At 36.2% G+C, this 26,378-nt stretch overlaps 1 protein-coding gene across 1 annotated transcript in view; it reads right to left on the bottom strand.

The window, feature by feature from the left end:
* The window catches only part of SNF4Agamma (SNF4/AMP-activated protein kinase gamma subunit), a 1,170,361-nt gene extending 1,145,484 nt beyond the window's left edge, over positions 1-24,877 (bottom strand). Inside the window, exon 1 of the mRNA XM_069834748.1 lies at positions 22,793-24,877. Coding sequence (XP_069690849.1) covers positions 22,793-23,650 — 858 coding nt within the window. The 5' untranslated portion in view covers positions 23,651-24,877. The remainder of the gene's footprint in view (positions 1-22,792) is intronic.
* Between the last annotated feature and the right edge of the window lie 1,501 nt (positions 24,878-26,378).

Below are 26,378 nucleotides of genomic sequence, written 5' to 3'. Positions count from 1 at the left end.
ATCGTAGCTCTAGCAGTTAGGAGTTAGAGCAAGCAATGTTACAGCAGAACCTCGCTAATCCGAACTAATTGGGGCCCGAACCTTTCCGGTTTATCCGAAATTCTATTTCACGATATATTGTATCATGTTTATATTTTCTCAATATACAACGTATTATTTCTTTTTTATCATGACTGGTATCTAAACTGGTCTTTATTTCACTGTCCTTAGCAACGTAAGACACAAATTACTCACAACAGTAAATTAAAAGTTTTTAATTCACTTGTGAATTATTTATTTCAATCACTCTCTTTGACAATCAACACATTAGCAACAATAGTACACACCTGTGGAGTAACGGTCAGCGCGTCTGGCTGCGAAACCAGGTGGCCCGGGTTCGAATCCCGGTCGGGGCAAGTTGCCTGGTTGAGGTTTTTTCCGGGGGTTTCCCTCAACCCAATACGAGCAAATGCTGGGTAACTTTAGGTGCTGGACCCCGGACTCATTTCACCGGCATTATCACCTTCATTTCATTCAGACGCTAAGTAACCTAGATGTTGATACAGCGTCGTAAAATAACCCAATAAAATAAAAAAATAAAAAAGCAACATTAAAATCCATACATTCAATCATTTATCCATAACTGGTATCTAAACTGGTTTTTATTTCACCGTCCTTAGCAACCTAACAGCACTGAATTAAAATTTTTATATCACGCTCCATGACAATCACCACATTAGCTATAAACAAATCCACACATTCATTCATTTATAATTTCTTCACAAACACCTTACAAAGAAACGTGCAGGTTCAATCAGTGACGTAATCGCCTAAAAAAAAGTATTTCACGCCATTACGTGTAAGTTTGAATCCGGAGACCCCTAGTTCTCTATCCCAAAACACCTACCTAGGAACTCTCCACAACCCCTTAAATTTCTTCGATTGGATTCTGAAACACTCTGTATATAATTTAATGGCTGTTTCACTTCCTCTCTTATATAAGAATTATTAGACGACAGCGACGAACGTAATATTTTCACAAGTGGGTTCGAAGGTTAGCATCGTTGCTTTACGAGTGTCTTGATGGTGCACAACACAAACATATTTACAACTCTGCCATGTGTGACAAAATTTATAGCCATCCATGATACGTATATCAGTTCTTGATATGAGAGGGGGAAGCAAGTTAAAGGCACGTTATAGGTTCGAAAATTGTTTGAGTGTAATACAGAACTAGCTATACATGTCTGCCTTGTATCAGTCCGCTCTAATATCTAACCTCAATTATTTTTCTGTTTTAGTAATTAGCAATTCATTTAAGAACATTCCCTTTTAACTACGGACGTCCATCACGACGAAGACGAAAGATATTACAGCCGCTTTATCCACTGTGAATCTCAAATGATCTGCCAGGAATCGGACACTGATCTCGTTTGGTGAAGAAGTCGCCAGTTGAGGCAAGATTTGGCCGCTTATAATTATATAAATTTAAGCTATTTGTGCGTATAGCTTTTATATTATTTATTATCATTTTTATTATCAAACACTTTCTCTAAACAGGGATTGCCTAGAAGACAAAGTATACCATTTACAAAACAAAATTTTGAATAGTACATATGACATGGATAATTTGTTATGAATATAAAACCAATGCAAGAAAGAGGAAAAAAAAATAAATTACAGTGCAATGTGCTCGCCAGGTACGAGTATTTTCATTCGTTCGTCTATATCTTACTGTATTAGTTTTAAAAGTTGCCTCTTCTGACCAGATTAACTTTCAAATCTCAGAATTTGCTTCATTAGAAATAAGGAACCCTTAAAAAACGAAGAAGAATATGTGGTTTAATAAAAAAAGCTGAAAAAAAAAAATAATAATAATAATAATAATAATAATAATAATAAAATGTTGCTAACAATGTTCTTCGCATAGAAAAACATTCCTTACTCTGCAAAATACAGGGTGATTCAGGACCTCTGTAGCAAACTCTGGGGATCGATATATCTGTTGCCTCTTCTGACCAAATTAACTTTCAAATCTCAGAATTTGCTTCATTAGAAATAAGGAACCCTTAAAAAACGAAGAAGAATATATGGTTTAATAAAAAAAAGCTGAAATAATAATAATAATAATAATAATAATAATAATAATAATAATAATAATAAAATGTTGCTAACAATGTTCTTCGCATAGAAAAACATTCCTTACTCTGCAAAATACAGGGTGATTCAGGACCTCTGTAGCAAACTCTGGGGATCGATATATCTCGCAATGAGGATCATTTTTCTTATGAAATAACCCCTGTTCCCCAATGCCTCGTTTATGAGCAACGCGACATCGAAAAAAAAAAGTTTTAGTGACACAATTAATTATGAAACAAATTATTCATTTATTTCTTCAAGTACCCTTGCGCACAGGTTACAAGAGTTCTGTCATTTTGCTGCGCCGTTTGGATGAAGCGTCCTTCGGAATACTCTTCCGCTGCTCGTGAAGGATGTATCATTCACGATGTGAGGGGACATGTAATTCCAACATGACGTCCCAACGTACTTCAGCCTGGTTGCGCGAGCACACCTGAACAACATTTACCGGGAGCAATAGATAGGGAGAGTGGGACCAGTTGCGTAGCCAACGTGATCACCCGACTTCACTCCCCTTATTTTTTTTCTTTGGGGACATGTGGAGTATACACCACTCGAATTGACACCAGAGAGGAACTGACTATGCGAATATTAATTAGCTGCTTTTGATCAAATTTTACACAGACCAGTAATGTTCGACAGAGTCCGATATAATCACTGCTACAACGGTGTAATGAATGTAATCAGGTTCAGGATAGACACTTTGAACCAGCGTATCAAATTTGGATGCTGAAACTGTAAATGTAAATGATCAGACATAAATATCACATATTTAACTATTCCGATAAAGAATACATAATTCAAGACCTCCCACGAAAAAAGGTGAAACATCAAATTAATGAAATATGTGACTTCGGTGGAAAAAGTAATTTTTAAGCATTCATTTATAACAATAAATTATTGCATCCAATAGCTGAATAAACTTGTATCATTGATTAATAAAATGGTAAGGCTAGTAAATATAGACTTTGTGCTTTGAGGTCACATTCGTAGGTTCGAATGGAACTCAAACATTGGAGTTTGTGTGTTGTCGATATGAAATAACGTTATTCTGTATTCTGCTACGTGGGCAATCGTAGGCGTACCCACGTCAATGGTAAACCCATGCTGTATCTGTCCTTATCAAATCGAAAAGTCTGTAATTTGTAAGATAAATTCCGCAGGAGTATAACAGTCCTTGTAATGGGTATCCACAAAGAACGCAAGACTTAATATTCATAATAAAAATAATTAATTATTAAAAAATTACAGATATTTTTTATTTTAGTACAAAGTGCATTTACTGCGGGTAATATAACATTTAACATCTGTTCTTGGTGCGTTTAGTTGTCATGGAGTGTTATTGTGAAAACATAATATTAATAAAGCATAACGCATCTTCGGCGAATGTTACGAAACTCTACATGAAAGATCAACGCATTGTTATTGTGAAAACACATTACAGGTACGGGAAATGTTATGCAGAGACAATTCGAAGACTTCGTAGCATTTTCAATAGATGAAATACGTTAAATCAGTCAACAGTTCCGAATCCTATACTGATTAAAAAATTGGAGGAAAAATGATTGTGAGCATTAAATCACTCGGTCGTCGTGCTCGTCGGTCTCTTGAAAACATCTCCTTCATTAGACAGTGTGTTGATGTTTGTCCGAAGGAATCAATTCGTCATCGTTCACAAAATTGGCCATTCCTAGAAGCACCATACAGCGAATTCTCAAAGATCTGCATTTGCATATCTACAAGATTCAACTGATGCAGGAAATCAACTCAACAGACTATTTGTGAAGCATCGAGAATTATCACATTTCGGTCCAAGACCATATTTTATTTTCTGAAACACAATCATTTGATTTACATCATTTACGCACACATACCTCCATATATTTGACATCGTTTATTCCAGTTAAATATGCATAATTATAAAAATATTCGTGATTTTACATGTATCGTGAAGTGTTTTCACTGTTTTTAACTTTTTAACCTTGACATTTCTTGTACATTTTAATACGCTTTTCCTCACTATGTATTGAAATATGTTGTTTTTTCATTAGATATCGTCAACCCATGTCTGAAGATGCCATAAGCCCATAAGGTATGGCGAAAACGTTCACATTGTTACTAATATAATGTAAATTGATAACTGCACAATTTTACATTAAAATAAGTCATATTATGGAATAATATTTATCTTCTCTTGTTAATAGAGAATTCGTCAATAGAATGTTCCGTAGCCAAGAAGTGAACGGCGATTTCTCAAAGAAAAATGTCTTTGGCGATGAGACGCCTTCTAATTTAATGGGTGCCTATGTAAACAAACTTTTATCGGATTTAGGGCACAGAAAACCTCCAGTGATTCATGAGAAGCCGATGCTTGTTTAACAAGGCACTGTTTGGTGCGAATTTTAGGCTGGTGTTGTGATTGGCCTTATTTTTTCGAAGACGGGGCCGCAAAGAAGTACGTTACTGCAACGTGATAATGGAGTGTTTTTGGCCTCAGTTGGATGGTATGGATCTGGAAGACATACTGTTACAACAGGCGGTGCAATCTGTCACAAATACGTGCGAAATAACTGATCTGTTGTGAGAAAAATTTCCTGCCTTTGCCATCTCAAATAACAGGGACCAGAATATTGGCCAACGAGATGTTGTAATTTGTCACCCTGTGACTACTTTCTTTGGGGGTTTGTGAAATCTCGTGTTTATGTTAATCTACGAATAATTCCTGAGCTCGAAGAAATTCGGAGTGTCGTTGATCCGCATCTATGTGGGAAGGTCATTGAAAATGTTGAAAGACGGGTGTGTGCCAGTAGAGTGACGGAAGACTTTTTTGTCTGATATCACTATTGACCACAGTAAATGAACTTTGTACTAAAATAAGAAAATATCTCTAATTTTTAAATAATTGATTATTTTATTATGAAATATATCTTGCGTTCTTTGTGTGACATTCTGTATGTAAAGGGAATGTGTGGAAAGTAGTAGTTTCGGCCCGTTCTAAGATAGTGTTGCAGAGTCTGCCTGTAATAAAATTAGTTTTGGAGCCTCCCGTAGTACGCCACAAATCTGAGTTTTGTCGGTAATAATGTTATGAACCAGTAATGAAGCCTTACGTCGCACCTGTTTTGGTTGCTGGCCAAGCCAGTTTTTATCAAAATTTGTTACTGGAATGTCTGGTTTCATAGCATAGGCCTACCTTTCGAACGAAACTTAATTAGTAATTAAGTATTTTACAGTATTTAATGAATTTATTATTAGCTATTATTATTATTATTATTATTATTATTATTATTATTATTATTATTATTATTATTATTACTATTAACACAAAGTATTTGTTTAAGGCAAGGATCTAATATTATTTGAGTTGTAACATCTCTTTTAATAATTAATTGGATATAAACTATAAATAATCGTAAAATTTAACCAAATATACTCAATAATAAAGATAATATCATTTAAAAACAGATTTAGAGAGACAGTTCTGCAGTCTTAGCAGTATCTACATTGCTCTACGGTCGAGAATCTTGGATACTAAAGACAGCTGAAGGAAAGATTACATAATCTGAAATGAGTTTTTTCGTTCCGTAAAAATCGCATAAGGAAAGATACAATTCCAAATGAAAAGAAAAATAGACAAAATAAAATATTTTCAATTAAAGAAGAAATACATTCATACAAAATTGGAAGGACGCTGTTGACAGAATGGACCAACAGAACAGATAGCCAAAGAAAATATTATCTTATCAACCTACAGGTAAAGAGATGTCGGTAGGCCTACGCTAAAAATAAGGTGACACTAGGTTCGAAATAGGTTTATAAAACCTAAACCATGTTCGTTGAATTATTATTATTATTATTATTATTATTATTATTATTATTATTATTATTATTATTATTAAGCTGAACTATCGTATGTAACTATGAACGAACATGTCTTTATCACATATGCTGCAAATATGAAGTTTGGCATAGTTTCGGACGCACAGCGTGTACTGTTAAGAGTAAAAGTTTTCATTCAACACGAGTGGTGATAGGAAGGATAATGACGAAAATAGATAAAGATGTATGTGAAATAGGAGACTGGAGGATTCAACTATGGTACGTAATATTATTAGACTTCTCATTAACGAACGGATGCAAATGGAGACTATTACGTCAGGAATGTGACGGGATATGAACTCGGTATCAAATTGATCTGGTTATGTCATGCTCGGTCTCGCCTTCCTGTTTCAAGGCCATGCGGGCTGGATTCCGCATTCAGAGCGGCGAGCCCATTGTTTTACGTTTACAGCTCGTCTGTTTTAGTGAGGTCTATGAACCACTGCGCGTCGCATACTTTCACTTTTGTTACATGCCTCAAGCGCGACTCCACTGAACGCGTGCCAGCCTTATCAGTTGTCCTTGGTGGTCTAGTAGTTACTATATTTGCAATGAGAAACATACATGGATTTTATTCTTCGTCGGAAACTTAAAATATTTCTTCTCTGACACAATTTTATTGTGACTTGAGAAAGTTATCGTTTCTGCATTGGTATACATTACAGTATATACATTACGCCTGTAGCATTATCCGATTTAAATGGTGTGCAACTTCTGTGTGCTTTGTATTTACAGTCCTGCCGTGTTCATCATTCGTTGTATGAATTTACTACATGACATCTATCTCTCTGCCTCGGATTTCTTTTTAAATGTGAAGGAACACTTCATAATTTCATGATTATAGTATTTATTACTTCATAATTATACGTAAAAATCCTGATTAATGTTAATATTTTTACAAGAGTAGAAAATGATTTGTACTTCGTTTTTGTCATGATTAGCCGCCCCGAGGTTCACTCAGCCTCCTATAAAATTGAGTACCGAGCCTTTCCCGGGGGTAAAAGGCGGTCAGAGCGTGGTGCCAACCACACCACCTCATTCTAGTGCCGAGGTCATGGAAGGCATGGGGCTCTACCTCCATGTCCCCCAAGTGCCTTCATGGCATGTTACGGGGATACCTTTACCTTTTTTTTTTATGGATGATATGCAAATGAAAGCAAAACTATTTCAAAACTAAAACTCGTTGACATATATATTAGTAACAGCATCACAGGCCTGTAGAGCTGTGAACGCAATCAGTTCTATCCTCCAGTTGACCACATTAATAAAAATACAAAAACAAAAATAATTTATGGTATATCGATTTACTCCCACGTTGCATACAATATTTTATGCATTACTGGTATCTGAACTAGAATATAAAATAACATTTTAATTTTAAATTGTAGGCCTATTTTTGGTAATGTGCTTGTTGTGAAGAAATGATAAATAAAATTAATCAGTCTGTAAATTTTATTCTTAATAAAGTATTGGTTGCCAAGGAGAGAGTGATTTAAAATGTGTAATAGTGAATTAAAACTTATACTCCAGCTTTATAAACAATCTTTATTGTTAGTCAAAATCGCGTATATTATGCTATATTATTGTATCACTGCCTTAAATATTACCATGCCATCTAAAACATAACTTACCGTTATGTAATAAAATTAATATTATTAAACGATTTTCTGTGCATTTTCTCACTTTTCATAGACATGATTTTAGACGATCCATAAATTACAAATATGATATGTTATTTCTTTATTAATTGTTTTATAAAGCTGTCGTACAAAAAAAAAAGTATGAAACACGTTTATAATGTTAAATAAAATTATTTCATTCGTCAAAATTAGGAAACTAGCTTTGTTCGTTTCTTAAACATTGACTCTTACAATAAAGTATAAAATAAACTAATTTCATAATACACTATTAATTCACGATGTTAAACATGTGTTTAGAAAACTTCTGGAAGCATATGGAAATGGAGGTTTAAACATCAATCTGAGAAAAACTGATTATCTTGTCGTTGGAGGAAAGAGAAGAGACATAGTATTTAATCAGGGAATAATTATTAAAGCAGTGCAGTCCTATAAATATCTGGGATCTAGTAGTAGTAGGTTATTTTACGACGCTTTATCAACATCTTAGGTTATTTAACGTCTGAATGAGATGAAGGTGATAATGCCGGTGAAATGAGTCCGGGGTCCAGCAATGATAGTTACCCAGCATTTGCTCATATTGGGTTGAGGGAAAACCCCGGGAAAAACCTCAACCAGGTAATTTGCCCCGATCGGGATTCGAACCCGGGCCACCTGGTTTCGCGGCCAGACGCGCTAGCTGTTACTCCACAGTTGTGGACTCTGGGATCTATAATACATGAAACTGGAACTTGTGAAAAGGATATTATCGAATATCACAGGCCAGGAAAGCTATTAAGGCACTGAATGACATTCTATGGAGGAAAGAAATAACGAAAGAGACAAAGAAAATTATCTCCATGCAGCTGTAAAATCTATATTAACATGACTCAGAAGATTGGGTGATAAGAGAAAGACAAAAAAAGTAAAATCATGGATGGTTTAAAATTTAGTGCAAGGGTATCCAGATTTCAGAGAATAAGAAACGAGGTTATTAGAGAAAAAATGAATGCAGAAGAAAATGTTATTCCGAGGATACAGGAAACAGCGCTGCAATGGTATGGACATGTGAGGCGTATATCTCAAGAAATATGGCCAAGGAAGGTTTTGAAATGGTCATCAACTGGGAAGAGAAAACGGTGATGTTCTAGAACACTTTGGAGTAAAGGAATAACAAAGATAATAAGAAATCGTCAACTGCAGAAAGGTGACTGGGAGCACCGGCAATTTTGGAGGACGGGAATAAAGGGCAACCGCTAAAGAAGTGGAGAAGCCCGTAATTTTATATTTTTCTTTCTACCTTGGAGACCTAACAAAGTCCACTGTTTGAGGGGACGTTTAGACATTGACAGTTTCCTTGCAAGAAACAAAATGATGCTTACACCGCCAGAACCAGCCTACTAGAAAACTATCCATGTGCAAGAGGTATGAAATACCATCCCTGAAGATGACGTCTGAGAATTCCAATTCCTTGTCACGACGTGTAACTTACCTCGAAATAGGCATTAACACGGAAGTAGCTCCTGCAGAAATGTATAATTCCTTCATCTGACCACTGTTGTCATACATTTTACACACAACGCAGGAATTTAAACGAACAGTCAGGCTTCAATACGAATACATAACAGACATGATTGGGATATATATGTAGCATAATAATCCTTCCAAAGTCATAAGCATTGAGAAAATAGGGAAATACAGTTATAGAAGGCATGGGATATAATCTTATGATGGCCTAGAATACATATTATTCTCTGCTACGATATATTACTCGTCTCGAGGTAGACAACCATGTACAAATTAAGAATACATTTAGGACATGTTTCAGAAATTCGTTATTTTAATTATTATTTTCACAGAATATCTCTACACATAGTCTACATCAGATGAGTACATAGCGGTGTTCTATTCAAGGTTCTATCAGTGTGCATCACAATTTCCGTGCCCTACCAGCGTTCAATGGACAGTATAGATTGAAAGCGTTGTTGTAATCTAAATGAACAAACATACAGCTGCCGGATCTAACTCAAAAACTTATTACTTTACCTCACAGCAAAAGGAAATTTAATATTTTCACAAAGTAATTTCCTAAGAATATTAGGCTTATAAGGCAGCTACGTTTACTACGGAATAAAATAATTTTATTTCATTCCAAAATAATTACACGGAGTCTTAATTTCAATCGAAACAAATCTTAAGGGCGGCATTACTAATGTTATATGATGGAAGGGCAGTTGGAAGAAGAGCACTTTGACTTTAGGAATGTAAAAAGATACGAGGGATGCAACTGAATTACTACGAACAATAGGCGAAAGATACTTAGAGAAGAATAAAGAAGTGTATATACGTAGTATTTGAGGACTTAGAAAAGGCGTTTGATAGAGTGGATTGAAACAAACTGATGGACATCCTGAAGAAAATAGATGTAGATTGGAAAGACAGGAGGCTGTTCAGTAATCTTTATATGAAACGAGTCAAAGTCAAGACAGGAGAAGAAATGTCAGAAGAAAGCGAAATAGGGAGAGGAGTACGAAAAGGATGCCCTTTATCCCTACCCTGTTCAACATCTACTTGGAGGATTTTGTGAACAACTGTTTTCAGAACGTGGATGGGATGGAAGTAGGAGGAAGAAGAACAAAGTGCATAAGATTTGCTGATGATATGGCGTTGTTAGCAGAAGAGGAGACGATACTAAGGGATACTGGAGATAAATGACAACTGTGAGTAGTATGGAATGAACATAAATGCAAACAAGACGAAGACCATGGTTGTCGGAAGAAAAATAAAGACAGTAAACTTGCGAATACTAAATGAGGCAATAGAGCAAGTGAACAGCTTCAAATACTTAGAGTGTACTTTAAGCAGTAACATGAGCTGCAGCCAGGAAGTCACAAGGAGGATGGCAAAGGTAAAAGAAGCTTTTAATAGAAAAAGAAGCATCTTCTGCAGACCTCTGGAAAAACAACAAAGGAAGAGAATAACTAGTGAAATGCTTTGTGTGGAGTGTGGCATTTTATTGGGTAAAAACATGAACATTATTACGACGAGTGAAGAGAAGCGAGTAGAAATATTTGAAATGTGGATATGGAGTATAATGGAGCGTGCGAAATGAATATACAGATTAAAATGAAGCTGTGTTGGAAAGAGTGAGTAAAGAAAGAATGATGCTGAAACCGATCAGAAAGGGAAATGGAATTGGTTGTGTCACTGATTGAGAAGGAACTGCCTACTGAAGGATGCACTGGAAGGAATGGTGAACAGGAGAAGAGTTCGATGATAGACGACATTAAGATAATATGGATCATATGAGAAGACAAGGAGGAAAGCAGAAAATAGGAAAGACTGGAAGAGTGTAGAATGTTGTAGGCTATATGCAGTGAATGATCTGTCCAAGGGCAGAACATGTATGTATGTATGTATGTATGTATGTATGTATGTATGTACGTACGTATGCATGAAAGCTACCACACGAAGCCGAAATCTCAAACGTCTGGATTTAATATTCCTAATTATGTCAAGTGCAGAATACAATGAGTGCAGTTCTACCTTGTGTAACTTTCTCCATTCTCCTATAACTTCATCCCTCTTAGCTCAAATGTTTTCCTAATCACCTTTTTCTCAAACACCCTTAACTTCTGTTCATCTCTCAAAGTGAGAGTTTCACAATCATACAGAACAACCGGTAATATAACTATTTTATAAATTCTAACTTTCAGCTTTTTGACTGCAGACTGGATGACAAAAGCTTCTCAAATTTCCATTTCGTACTACGTTCTGGTCACGAGACATAATCATATACTATGTCTTTTCGGGATTTACTTCCAAACCTATATCTTTACTTGCTTCAAGTAAAATTCCAGTGTTTTCCTTAATAGTTTGTGGATTTTCTCAACATAGTCACGTCATCCACGTAGACAGTAGCTGATGCAACACGTTCAATTTCAAACCCTCTCTGTTATCCTGGTCTTTCCTAATGGCATATTCTGGAGCAAAGCTAAAAAGTAAAGGTGATAGTACATCTCCTTGCTTCAGCCCGCAGTGAATTGGAAAATAATAATAATAATAATAATAATAATAATAATAATAATAATAATAATAATAATAATAATAATAATAATAATAATAAATAGGGTTCAACTCTGGACAAGAGGGATGGATTTTTAGGGGCGATAACAGTAATATACGTTACAAGAGCGGTATGTTGAAGTTTTCATGTTCGAGAAAAAGTTCGAAAAAGCGAAACGTAGTTGAGCTTTTTTAATTTCCGAGAATTGAAAGAAAACATACCGCTCGTGTAACGTACATTATTTTGTGCGAAGATCGTTTATTACATACCTGAAAGAGGAATTTCTAATTAGTTGCAATGAAATCTCCATCTTGGTTTCTGTTCAATGACGGCAAATTTGCAAAACAAAAATATCTATCTTCAACATTGTTGCTTTAAAATGTTTTCTGTGTTTACTATACTCCAGCAGGCCGTGATATACGTCTGTCTTTTTTTCCCCCCAGTCTATGATGAGTCTGGAATCTTGTTGATTTTTTCACGGCTTCCTTAATGTTACTTGCATCACGAATGCAGTAACTTTAGTGGAGTTGTAGAGTTTACTTAATTTTTGCAAATATTTAAAAAACAATAATTAACAGTGCAATTTAGGTGAAACTGCAGTGGTAAGTTTCCAATTTATAATTATTACTATATTGAACGTCTATAAAAATAATATGTTAAAAGCCTATAGCAGTAAAATCAATATGTCACTTAAGCGGTAAGAAGAGGGAAATTGTTATGTGTGTTAGGTTGGGAAAACTGAATGTGGAATTTTAGACTTTCCGCGGATTGGTTTTGTGCGGAAACCAAGCAAATACGCACGATCTCGCACAAAATCTTTGGCATGGTTTACTTCGAAAGAGAAGTAGCCTATAACTGGAAGGCGAGTGCCTTAGATTTACCCTGAACGAAAGGACTTTAAGGCAAAATTTACCAGCCATTCATCTTCCATCATTGGCCCATACGAACTGCCGAAGGCGACATGAGTTTCCGCAATTAATTAACTAATATCATCATTAAACCTAAATTCAACTAAAACCTGTTCCGACGAATCAATACAGAACTCCATTTCTTTCAACAGTCTTTCTGCATCACATCGTTCTTTTTGCTTGCAGTGATACTATTTTTTTTACATTTGATCCTCTTTCATTCGTAAAATGAATCTATGATGTTGTAAGACCCTTGGTAAAGAGAGGGGTTCTTAGAACTTAGGCATCAAAATCGGTCCATTTCATTCACAACAAATGTAGTATCCTTTTACGTTAAATATTCCTGTTCTAGACGTCAAAATAATATACACGTAACTCTCGTTTTATATCGCCACTTTTATCTTGTTTCCGGCATTGCTTTACTGAATAGGTCTACAGAAAAATTATTTATTAAAATTGTACACTGCTTTACGTCAAGATTTCATAATCTGTGTACAGCTTCTGTAAAACAGATTTGGGAGTATCATAATTGTATATAAATATAGTTAAATGTTGTTCTACCTTATGTGTATAATTTCAATAGATGCTGAGGAAATTATGTGGTTTCTTGGTCATAACATTATTGTCGGAAAGTAGAAAGTTTCGTCTGACTAGATACACAGACAAACTTCGAGTTGCAATCAAAACAAGTTTGAGGAAGTGCTGGCTATGCACCAAAACTTTCAATATTATCTCAAATCTGTCTGACGAACAGACATGAATGGCTGATCCGAAACGGTAACTTGTAGAATGTTATTTAACATATTTTTATGTAAAAGAAGAACTTCATTGTATTTATACATTATGGTTATGCTCAAACTATGCATTGCGTAGATCATTAGAATATGAACATGTATTCGGGAATGGTTCCGAATCAATAGAACAGGTTTCTAACCTTAAATCAGTACCTATGTCTTTTACTTTCTAATTTTCTCACTGGTGAGTCAGGAGGATAATTTTCTGGCATTCAGTGAACCAGAGGACTATCATGACCATCAAAAGTGTTGTGTAATCTTCTTTAACTCATACTGAGGATAAACCTCCGGAAAGCTTTAACATTCCTAGGCAAGGATATTCTTGCTTATATTTTTCATTAATATTAATTATTCGTTACATAGCTAAAGAAAAAAATGGAGATTCCAAATACGTTCTTTTTCAACCTAGCAAGAAATTAGTCTACAATCCATAACTTTCGTCGTTATTATTATTATTATTATTATTATTATTATTATTATTATTATTATTATTATTATTATTATTATTGTAAACACATGCTGAAATTTGGACAAAAACATAATACCCGGATCAACACAATCTAACTGCAAATATCACAGCACAGGAAACCAAACTGAAACCTAAGTTAACAAAGAAAGTATGCCCTATTAAGATAGTAAAGCCAGATCCACATTAGGAAACCAATATTACGGTCTGAACTGTGGCAAAAACTATTCCAACAAATGCATCTGATATTGCACTACAAGTTTATTATAAAAAGAATTGACTTTACTATCGAAGTTACCTATCTGTCAGGTCACATCATCAATAAAGCAGAAACAAAGTTCAATGCGAAGCCGTCTCTATAATAGCAGGTCCTAAACCACTATGCACGCACTGGAACACCAAGAAAAGCCTTCTACCATAGCACTGTTGTGTTGCTAATTCAAGAAATTGCAGTGTAACACCAGCTGGGCTTATTAACAATAATTAAAGACATGCGCAGAAAAATTTGATCTTGACTCCAAAGGATTCAACTTCAAAGCACTAAAGTCATTTACTATATAATGGAAAGTTATAGAACTGGCCGCACAGTGCTGAACATATCAAATATCCTGAATGATGCAAGCCAGATAGCTCGTCAAGTTCTGAATGCCGCATACCTTAAGAAGATTTGTTTTTGCTGCTGCTATTAAGATGATTTGTTGTTGCTATTATTATTATTATTATTATTATTATTATTATTATTATTATTATTATTATTATTATTATTATTATTATTATTGCAGTATAAATATTGTATTGCTATGAAATATGGCAGACATAGCACTTTTAAAAGTAGATTAGTGCTACAGTCAAAGCACTGGACACTGATGTTTGTGAGATAATCCCACGCGAACGTTTCTCAGCCAATGAACAAGCTCTTTGGCGTTAGATTGACCAATGAGAATCGAATTACACTGATAATTCTGCAGTGCTCGGGAAAAGTGACATAAGTCAGTTTCCACAAACCTTTTTTCATAATTTATTGACAACTTACGGAACATCTGCTCGCTTGGAAAAAATACATGAGTATTTCTCCCATTACAATAATTCATATAGAAAAAAATCAAATCGACATAAACCAGTGTAAGTTGTCAATAAATTATCAAAAAAGGTTTGTGGAAACTGACATATCGTCGGTTTCTTGGTAAACGTGACCAAGTCACATTCCAAGGCTTCCAAGCATTATGAAAATTTAAGACATAATTTTATATTAAAAACTAATAATATAGCACATTTACCTTTAAAATAACTTATTACTAACATCTAAAGAAGTACAGTTATCTTTGGATGGATCATTAAACCTTTAAATGACCCTTTTCCAACAATTTTGCATTTTGGACTTGGTCACTTTTACCAAGAAACCAACGATATGTCACTTTTCTCAAGCACTGCAGAATTAAAAGTATGCTGCTCAAAATTAATAAGTGATAGTATTTCCTCCTACGTTCATTTGTTTTATTTGTATCATTTCTGTTTCGATGTATCAGCAATCAAGCAATAAATAAATTATGTGAGATTCGCAGTCTCAACATGCAACAATAATAGCACAATTAATTACTATAAGTAAAAATGTTTACTATAAAATTAAATATGTTGAAAATAATGATAAGCGATGATAAAGGAGTTCAAAATAAAGTGTTATAACCTCAAATGTTCAGTTGTTTTTATTCCAAGGAGCCTTTTATTCTTATCATCTCTGCTTCGATTCGACTGTTTTTCTGGATCTTATTATTATAACCTCGAATGTTTATTTGTTCAGAATTACAGTTGTTCGCATTGGGATTATCTTGCCGAATACAATTCGTGATAATAGTTATCCTCAAGTAATTTTATTTCGCTTTTTAAAACTCATGTTTGCTGTCATTAGATAATTATTTCTCTACTTCTCGTCTCGAAATAATTATCATGACAATGAACATTCCTTAAGCTCAAGTAAATTACCGGAAAACTATCAGCATTCGTTGTATTATAGAAGATAATTAAACTTAAAAAGTAAATTATTAAATTTATCATAAACAGAATAAGAACATTCTTTAAACGAGATTCATTTCTTATGTCATTCAACACATTGCCACATAAAGATATAATAATGTGTATATAGGTATTCAAAGGGCTACCGGAGTCAACGACCAGGGTTGGATAAAGAGCCAAAAAAGTTGAACCGCATGTCATTTTATGGAAAGAAGCCAAACTGCTTAACTATTAAAAAACTGTACCCAGTGCATACAGAACTTCGTTATTTCATACTACACATATGTTTTGCTATTAGATCTATGCAAGAGATGGTAAATATCATACCTTAAAAAGAATATACTTTGCATACTTCCACTCGGTAATGAGGTTTGCAATAATTTTCTGGGGAAATTGTACAGATAGTTACAGTATATTTCAAAAGAGCAAAAGAGTAGGTAATTAGAATAATAGTAGGTGTCAAATCTAGGATATCGTGTAGGATCATTTTCAAAAAAACTACAAATAATGCCCATGGTTTGTCCACAGTATAAAGAACTGTGGCTTGTCAGTATATTTCTTCTGTAATCAACTTCCTCGTATGTAATCGTGAAAACTTTGTAATTAATGCAACAGTTCATAACTCGTCAAAAATGACTTTCATACTCCATCGGCAAGTCCATCGTGCTATCAAAAAGGAGTGCGTTATACGGCAATAAACATTTTAAAAGCCTCCCCATGGCTATATAAAAAAAATTCAAAACATAAAATTATTTAGGGCCAAATTAATGAAGTACCTAATATCTCACACCTTCTAAACTGTAGGTGAATTTATGACATTCAACAACGCTGCATGAATATTTCTGTCTTGTATTAAGTATCGATACTAACCCCTTGTGTTGTACTAGTACACTATATTGTAAAACTCTTCTGCATATATTTCAACCTGACTGTGACTTTAATTAAGACTTTGTAGTAGGCTACTATTAAGACCTTTTTTTTTTTTTTTTTTACATTTTCCACATTCTAGCTGTGAAAAGATGTACAGCTCGATTCAATGTTATTGGTCCCTGTCCTTGGTTGTTTGGCTAGTGAGCGAGCTGTGTGTTGCGGCATAAGAAAGAAATTTAGGTAAAAACGTAATACGGCGAACGCTAAGCTCCGCCCACGACCCCTTTCCACTTTTCCCCTACAAGCTCACCACTCACTCTAAGTGATAGGCTAGTGTTGTGTCGAATGCACATTTCATGTGGGTGAGGATAACTTCCCCTACTGACGTTCGCCGTATTACGTTTTCGCCGAAATTTAATCACAAATGTGTATAGGAGGGAAAGAGGGAAGAGAAAGAATGAAAATAATATTTTTATGCTCGTAGCTGTGGGACACTCATGTCAAGAAAATATAAGTTATCATGACATTATTACTGTGCTCCAACCACGGGAAAGTCTCTGCCGGATGAGACGAAGCGGGGTAATGCTGTGAATGAATGTTGATGTCATAAGATGTCATAAGGTCACACACGTGGGTATTCGTATCTCTATTGGCTCACTCTCACAGCACAAACAATAACATTGATAAACACATGTTTATACTACCCTAGTTACAAAATTAGATCACAGTTAATCTCTCCATACAGGAAATAACAAATGCAGGACAGCGCATGGTTTTTAAACAGACGTTATAACGATAATATTATCTATCTACTTCGCTCCAATAGATGACGCAATAGTAAGCACATTCCTTTCACGGTTGATCTCCTGGTTGGAGAACAGTAGTTATATAATAGACGTAGTGGTTATAATAACGGGACGTGTGGTAGAATATTGTGTTTCAACACGGAGTGTACTGCGACATGATACAAAGGAAGTGTTAGATGTTATGACTGCGCGTCCTGACCTGTGTGACCCAGCCCGCCAGTTGTGATGTGTAAACTCGCTCATAGTCTATCTTCTTTTTGCAGGGGCCAAAATCCCTGAATCAAGCTGTACGAATATCAGGGACTGTAAATGAATACAATACAATACACTAAAGATCACTCACGAATTGAAGGAGACTCCGGAAGTAATGTAATAAAAAGTATAATATTAGACCCCTAATAAATGCGACTTGGATGCTACGAGAAATAATACAAAGGCAACTGAAGCATCCGAAATAAGCGTTTGTAACATCTTATTTCGAGACAAGTTCATATGCAGTGAAATAAAAGCAGATTAAGTATGTGGGTTGCGAAATATACATAATCAGGAATAGGTATTAACATGCTTAAAGAATGGTGGCCAATGAATACATAATTTGGTAAGGAAATTTTTATTAAACAACTTCTAACACGAAAACAACAGTTTTAATAATATCGTTTATCTCGGAATGGGTCAGGATTTAATGTCTGAACGTAAAAACACTATACAAATGGTTGAGTCACAGGCATAACGATAAATACCATTTTCGCTCTTTTCCGTATGCAAGATCTACAGTTCATACCGTACATCAATTCCAGTACAGTTGACACTGAAGCCAGAGTTCCAATCGTGCTTACTGAATGTGGTCATTGCATACGTAACGTAACGTAATGTCCGGGGGAAGGAGATCGTTATCTGTCGATACACATGACGTAAGTAGCACATACTGTACAATCTACCGTTCAGTGCTACACAGAGCAACCAAAATAATAGTAAATGGATTAAATCGTGATTAACGCAGAGGCTAAGGCTTTAACACAGCATAGAGGCCAAAGTCTCAGTTTGAATCCCGTCTCAGGCATGAATGTTTGCTCGTTATAAAAATATCTTGTGTTATCTTACATGAAAACCCAACATCGTGATAACTCCATGTCACGGTGACCCAGAGAGAGAGAGAGTATAGGGTTATTGAAAATTGAGGAAAGATTATTTTATTTCAATTGTTTTAATATTGTTACTATGGAAAATAAAATAAACAGCAATTGAAGCTAATCTTCAGTGAGTTAAATGTGCTTCTCTCTCTCTCATTTTTCAATCTGTACTAAGGAAAAAAAAATCTATCATTCCAACGTACTGAGAAGAAGATTCAGAAATCTATATGGATTAAGGTATGCGGGCCTGCAATTTGTAGGCATTATGGAAGCTTGTAAAATTTTTGAAGATATTCCGTAAGACTTAATTCTGAATGCTGTTCATTCCCTAGAAGAGAGGCTACTTATGACAGTGGAGAAAAATGGCGACCATATTTGAATATTTTTAAATTGGTTTGTACCCGAATGAACCCCATTCTTTCAAGAATAAAACTGTACTACGAGTATTTTTATGGGTTATAAACTTATTTCTTAACGAAGTTTGAGAACTTTAAATGCTTGCCTGACTTTTGAATGTAGGCCTATGCGAAAGGCTGCTTGGATTTGGATTATGTGGAATTCAATAATCGAGACCACCTAATTCGACTTATGGTTTTCGTTTTTTCTCGCTGTCTGTCTGCCTGATGAATCTCGGGGCAATGCTTTGAAGACACCACGACCGCATTCTTCGAAAAGGCAAATATTTACATAATCATAATGATCCATTTCGCAACCTCAACCTTATTTTACCCACCGATATTCATAAAAAAAAAACATTTTCTGAATACGTTGTATTAGTTAGTGATACCGATACAAAATCAGAAATCCATTGTCTGCGAAGTATTTAATGAAATTAAATAGGGGAAAAAATGGGAAAAAAATGGAATGCTGTCCACACGAAATGGATTTGAGTAAATGCTTGTTTCAAGAAATTTCCATACCGACTGAACGGGGCCTTACTACGTATAAGATGCGGAGTCTCTCTGATTCCACGGGCAGGGCATGGTTGCGCCCCACGGTCAGGTAAGATGCAGCAGATAAAAAAGGATCTCTGTTTTGTGGGCTTAGTTGCGCCCCGTTCCCATCAGGTAGAGAAAAGGGACATGGCATAGTTGCGCCCCGATGAAATAGGTAGAGAAAAAGACACTACGGGAACTCGAGACTCGTAATCAACCAATCTTTTTTTATTTCCTATTCAATTTAATATTCATTATCGATACCGTTAAAATGAACACCATGAAGTTGGCAGTACTTTATTAGCTGACATATTCAAATGAGTGAGTCGTTGGAATATGGGGTCTTAGCAATCTTGACGTTTTATTAGTGATTTTCACACCATCTGTGGCGTATTGTGAGGTTAATTAAAATGAATGTTAAGTTTAGTGAAAAGGGTAAAGAGTTAATAATTCACAATGGTTTTAAGTTTCGATTTGCGAAACCCTGTACCGTAGGGTTAAGATATCGGTGTACAAACAAACAATGCAGTTCATTTATTATGTGTGATGGATAAAAAGGTGTTATTTTAAATAGAAAAATTGATCATATGCTACCTGATTTCAGTGCAGCTACCACTATAATATTTTTAAGTAATTTATTTATTTTATGACAATCACTTTCGTGTGTACTATGCCCATCAGGGCGCAACTATGCCATGTCCATTTTGCTACCTGATTTTTCGGGATACAACTATGCCATGCCTAGGCCTCCCAATTGACCGCGGGGCGCAACTATGCCATACCGGATTCTACGCTACGACAGTTCCGCAACGGACCCGTAAAGACCTGTTCACACGGTACGGAACTTTCTCCAAACGAGCATTTTTTCGAATCGATTTCGTGCGAAAAGGAGTATACAAGTATACACACGGTTCGATTTTTTCCGTACACAACTTAAATTTCATTATGCACGGGAAGAAATCGAATCGTGTGTACACTGCTGTGAGCACGAAATGGATTCGAATAAATGTCCATTTCGAGAAATTTAAACACCGTGTGAACAGGGCCTTAGGGGTACGTTCCATAATGAAATTTAAGTCACATACGGGAAAAAATCGAACCGTGTTTACACTGCTGTCTGCACAAAATCGATTCGAATAAATGCCCGTTTCGCGAAATTCCCGTACTTGTGAACGAGCCCTTAATTATGTAAAGTTAAAATTATATAGGAAAAGGTAAGAGACCAATCTTAATATAGACCTACCTGAAAGGAAGAATCTTGAAAATTATTTTCTTGCAAAGAAAAACAAAGCGAAACACACTGGTATCGTTAAAAAATATGCAAAATCTGCATTAATTTCATTGGATCCCATATAAAACACTTTTTTCTAGATTACTCGTACATACAGCATTAAAGAGCAATGTTTTGGTTCTCCCCTGCGGTGGCTGAGTAACTTAGTTTGACCTTCAACCTTGTCGCGCAGGCACGGGTTCGCGTCCCGTTCAAGCCTGGGAGTGTTCATAGTGACACTTGTGGCGGACAAGGTCGCAGGTGGGGTTTTCCTCGGGGTTCTCCCGTTTCCCCACTGCCTCAACATTTCTTCATTCCGTCATCATTCCACCGCATTCCCGAACGCCGGCTGATGACGCACGGAGGCCGAAGAGGGTTGCCCGCTCGAAACCTGAGTATGCAGCGAACCTAATGTAGTCACTCGGTGTGAATTTGGAAATGAGCCTAATTTGAGGGTTAACATAATAGATCGAAAAAGGTCCTAGTGCGGGTCGTAGTACCTCCTCTCGAAATTCAATTCCATTTCATTCCAATGTTGCAGTATCTTTTAGAACTGGAAATGTTTCAGAAAATCATTGACAAGTCAGAAGTGAAAAGCGTAGGCACAGACACTTTTCGAACAGTCATAGACAGAAATATGATTATGCAAAATACAAATTTACATACGTAAGTTGGTTATTTAACTGGGTTCTGCATAATATACATACAGATCACGACTGGAATGGAACCAACTAGAGTATTAGGCCAACTGCTTTCCTGTACAGATTGAGTGATTTTAAAATGTGAAGCCGGAAGTGATTTTTACGCGCTATTTCGTGCAGCGTGTCATAATATCCTCACACTAACATCTCTCCACTACAGATGTACATCGAGTAAGGTATAATTTTCTAATAATTGTAGTCTAGATAATAGAGTCGCTCTATACTCCTGTATAATTATGGAATTGTACATAACAAATTCATTTTATCAAGAAAACATCATAAATACATGCACAATCAATTGCCAATACAACAATTTTTTCCACATTCTTCACTGTTCGTTCTGGAGAATTCCAGAAGTTTAACAGCAAAAAGCCTTTTTTGACTATGGAATCTGCTTGGCAACGCTGCAAGAACTCTGAACAAGGGTATTTCCTTAATCATGATTGCACTATATATATATATATATATATATATATATATATATATCACTATATATATATATATATATTATACCGTATATATAATTCTCTTCGCGGGTTCTAATTTGTACACAGTCTAATGTCGCTAATGTCTTCATTTAAATAAACAAGAGAACATAATTGCTAAAAAGAACGTAATATAATATTTTAGTTGAAGGAGAAATGAATCACTACTGTATCTTGAGGTATGACCTGAGTCAGGTTACGTTACGTTATATTAGGTCATGTCAAGTCAGGTGACATCAAGTCAATTCACGTTGAGTTAAGTAAATAAGCTTACTTAATTTTAATCTAATTTCGTGTTAATTTCAAAGTATACGTAATTACTGTCATCGTGAAGGATGTCCTGACACCAAGTTGTTAATTCGATTAGATGAGGTTAAATTATTTAAGTCAGATTATATTCTACGATAACATCGGGTTAGGTTTATAATAAATTGTTTTGGCAAGGTTAATTATTTCAGCAAAAAAAATAAATTAAGATTTCTGAGAGCACTATTAAAAAATTTAAGTTACTACTGAAGAAGCCAGAAAACAGTAACTCAACATAGGTAGACTACTTATAATCACTGTGTGAACTCACAGCACGTGTAACTAATTAGTGTCAACGTGAAAGCCATCAGATGAGTGAAGTCTCATTCGGAGAACAGAATGCTAGAGAACGGGAGGAATTGAGCAAAGGAGTCTATATTATTTATATAATGCACCCTCAAACATTACGTATGCAGTTGGACTGGGGCTCACCTTGCGACGACGGCCAGTGTCGGTCAGCAGGTCGCTGCGGCGTACCCACACCTCCTCTGTGGAGTCGTAGTCGATGGTGGAGCTGGACGAGGCCTGTGACTTCATCTCGATGAGAGAGGAGTCGAAGAAACGCTTGTCCAGATGCGGAGATTGCAGGGGTGATACCCTGTGATTCAGCAGTGATGGTGGCACGTCTGCAGATGATACCGTGTGTCGCCTCCTTAAGGAAACAGGAGGGGGCGTCGGAGTGGTCGGTGTCGGTGGCACCGGTGGAACAGGCGGAACCGGAGGGGGCGCTGGAGGAGGATCCTTGCGGCTACTGTTCTCGAACGAAGATGTAGAAGAAGTTGATGTAGTATCCTCCCGGCCGGAAGTGGTCGTGTTTGTAGTGGTAGCCTGATCGTTAGCATCATCATCGTCGTCGTCTTCTTCATCCTCATCTTCTTCTTCCTCTTCGTCGTCGTCTTCGTCTTCTTCGTCTGCCTCTTCCTCTTGCTCTTCTTCCTCCTCAACCTCTCTGCACTGTGACAACCGCCGGCCTTCGAGGATGGGTCGCAGGTATGGAGATCTTAACTCCTGTTTCGGCAGACGATTCACGTGATGAAGAAAGTAGTGTTGAAACCATGCCATGTCTTCGTCAGAGTCATCAGAGTTGTTATTCCCATGGAGCAACTCTTTGAGCGCAGCCAGCGAGCTGATAGTGTTGTAATTCGTCGCCGTTGGAGAAACATCGTCTTCCTCCTCGTCGTCATCGTCTTCATCAGACTGAGGCTTTTCTGGAGCTTTTTCTTCTTCCTTTTCTTTCGTGCGGTTGTCATGATTTTCCTTCTTGTGGCGGCCGTCTTTTGTTTTTTCCATCTATGAGTGTCGGACGTTGCCGCGGAGACGATACGGACAAGATGTGCTATTGTTTTTCCTCCCTCTCTTTAAAACGTTGACAACAGTCCTCACGATGCAACAAACTGGATGTGTGACGACAGCAATTTTTTATGTCGTTACACAATCAGTTGTCTTGGAAAACGAGCATGGCGCTTCCGCTAAGAGATAATTGTAACAACACCTGCGTAACAATGAGCATATTCAAGAGTTCACAGTATACTGTATTTATCACAACAGAACTTACTACGCATACGAATATGTTTTGCAAGGGTAAAAATATGCACAAGGCCACGAAATTAAAACAGTTGAGAAACGTTATATACAAAAGTTAAAACACAATAAAAGTTATACACAAAATCTCACTTATAACTGCATTTCCGCTGTACTTGCATTCCCTTAAATGAACTCGTGTTCTCTTAATCGCCACTAAAATATGAGATAACTTCTCTCGTTAAAATGATCTTAATTATTGCTTAAAAATCATTTAGTGAACTTGCATATCACGTAGGCGATGTTAATAAATTGAAACTGTTTGCAGAATTTATTAATAAAATGCCGCTAACAAATTAATGTAGACACTGTGACTGTAGGCTTATTATCACACGGTTCATTATTGTGAATTAGTTATCTAATTATCGCGGAGTGCTATTAACGGAGTCAGCATAATTAGCAGACGGTTTTACCTCCTCAGCAGATCTGGGCAAACAACACGACCTACATACAGGAATTGTTGAGGCAGTACCAGTAACACTCACCAACACACAGTCACCTTCAGTCACATAAATAAAATCTTCTTCAAATTCTTGAAGTTACGGAAATAATATTAAAACTAACACGAAAAAAAAAATAATTTACCCACGATCCCATGGTAGTTTCACACACACACAGAACTGGCACATAATTTAAACGGCAAAATTATTTTTCTGGTTCGCGAATAAATGAATGAGACACTGGCAAGTCACACGTTGAAAACACTCCAAGTGATTGATCACGCGCGATTATCATGGCGGATTAACATTGCAATTATCAATAAATAATTAACCAAAAACCTGACATGGAAGAGAGAGCACACCGCTCTGCAAGGAATGTGTAGAACATTGCAACGCGGTGCCAGTTGTGGCGGCTTGCCGATAGGAGCGTTACAGTAGACCAACTACCTGCAGCCAACTTGACAGACTAGAACGATCCCCGTACGCTAGGCGCGAAGCAATAACGGTGGGGAGAGATAAAACACTGCCAGGTCGATCGTAACCGTATGATGTTTATAGGACGTAGTCTGAAACAATGAAGTTTAGTTCACGGATTGACCGCTAGGGTCATTTAGTGCGGTTGCGTCAACGACGAAACTGATATTAATTGCTAACCACTGAAAAAAGTAGATGAGGTAATAACTTGGAGAGCATAGAGGGAACAGTGACGACACGTAACGAAATACGTTTTCTGATCTGAAATACACCCTGAAACGATCGCATGTTACCCGAGTCAAATCAATACGAGTGGAATATATAAGTATGACAAAAACAAAGTTTATTTTCCAATTAAAAAAAAAAACAAAGCTTAAGGATGGAAAAAAGAAGGTCCTTGAACGAATAGAAAGAAACTTTTCAAACAAAATAATATTTATTCTTCAGACACTCAAAAGATATTGTCACTTATCAATAGTAGTTTATAAAGCAAATCGAAACTGTAAACAGAAGCAGCACAAGAAGAAGAAAATAAATTAAAATGCCGCCTTGAACACACGGTTTGCAGAGCGGATTTCCAATTCACAATTACGAGTTTGAATTCCGCAAAGACCATGAAAGTGTGGAATAATTTTATTGTCTTTGTTATGCTGTGTATTATCTTAGGTAGTTCAGTGTTCAAAGCTTAAATTGGCTCAATATTGAAATAATTATCTAATGCTTTAACTCAAATATTAGCTTACCATTATATAACATTAAAGGATTTCACTCTTTGTCTATTTCACATTCACTATTGTGACGATTATGAACCAACATCCGACATTCACAAGAAGCATGAGTCCCTCATTATGCGGTCAGGGTAGCACAAAACCACCGCTTAAAACGACACAAGATAAGGGACACACACGCAGTCGCTTTGGAATAGAAATTAATCTTCATAATTCTGGCGAGAATAGATCCCGGGTCTGCTGAATTTATATCTAGTCCTATAATATTAATTAATTAATTCATTCATTCATTCGTTCATTCACTTAGTGTTCTGCCCAAGGGCATGTCTTTCACTGCAAACCCAGCTTTCTCCAATCCTTCCTATTTTCTGCCTTCCTCTTTGTTTCCTCATGTGATCCATATATCTTAAAGTCGTCTATCATCTGATATCTTCTTCTGCCCCGAACTCTTCTCCCGTACACCATTCCTTCTAGTGCATCCTCCAGTAGGCAGTTTCTTCTCATCCAGTGACCCAACCAATTCTTCTTCCTCTTCCTGATCATTTCAGCATCATTCTTTCTTCACCCACTCTTTCCAACACAGCTTCATTTCTTATTCTGTCTGGCCACTTCACACGTTCCATTCTTATCCATATCCACATTTCAAATGCTTCTATTCGCCTTTATTCACTTCGTCGTAATGTCCAGGTTTCTGCCCCTTACAATGCCACACTCCAAACAAAGCACTTCAATAGTCTCTTCCTTAGCTCTTTTTCCAGAGGTCTGAAGAAAATGCTCCTTTCTCTTTTAGAAGCT

Source organism: Periplaneta americana, chromosome 9 (assembly GCF_040183065.1).
Source record: "Periplaneta americana isolate PAMFEO1 chromosome 9, P.americana_PAMFEO1_priV1, whole genome shotgun sequence".
Lineage (NCBI taxonomy): Eukaryota > Metazoa > Arthropoda > Insecta > Blattodea > Blattidae > Periplaneta > Periplaneta americana.
Note: the sequence above shows the minus strand (reverse complement) of the source record. Positions and strands in the feature narration are given on the sequence as shown.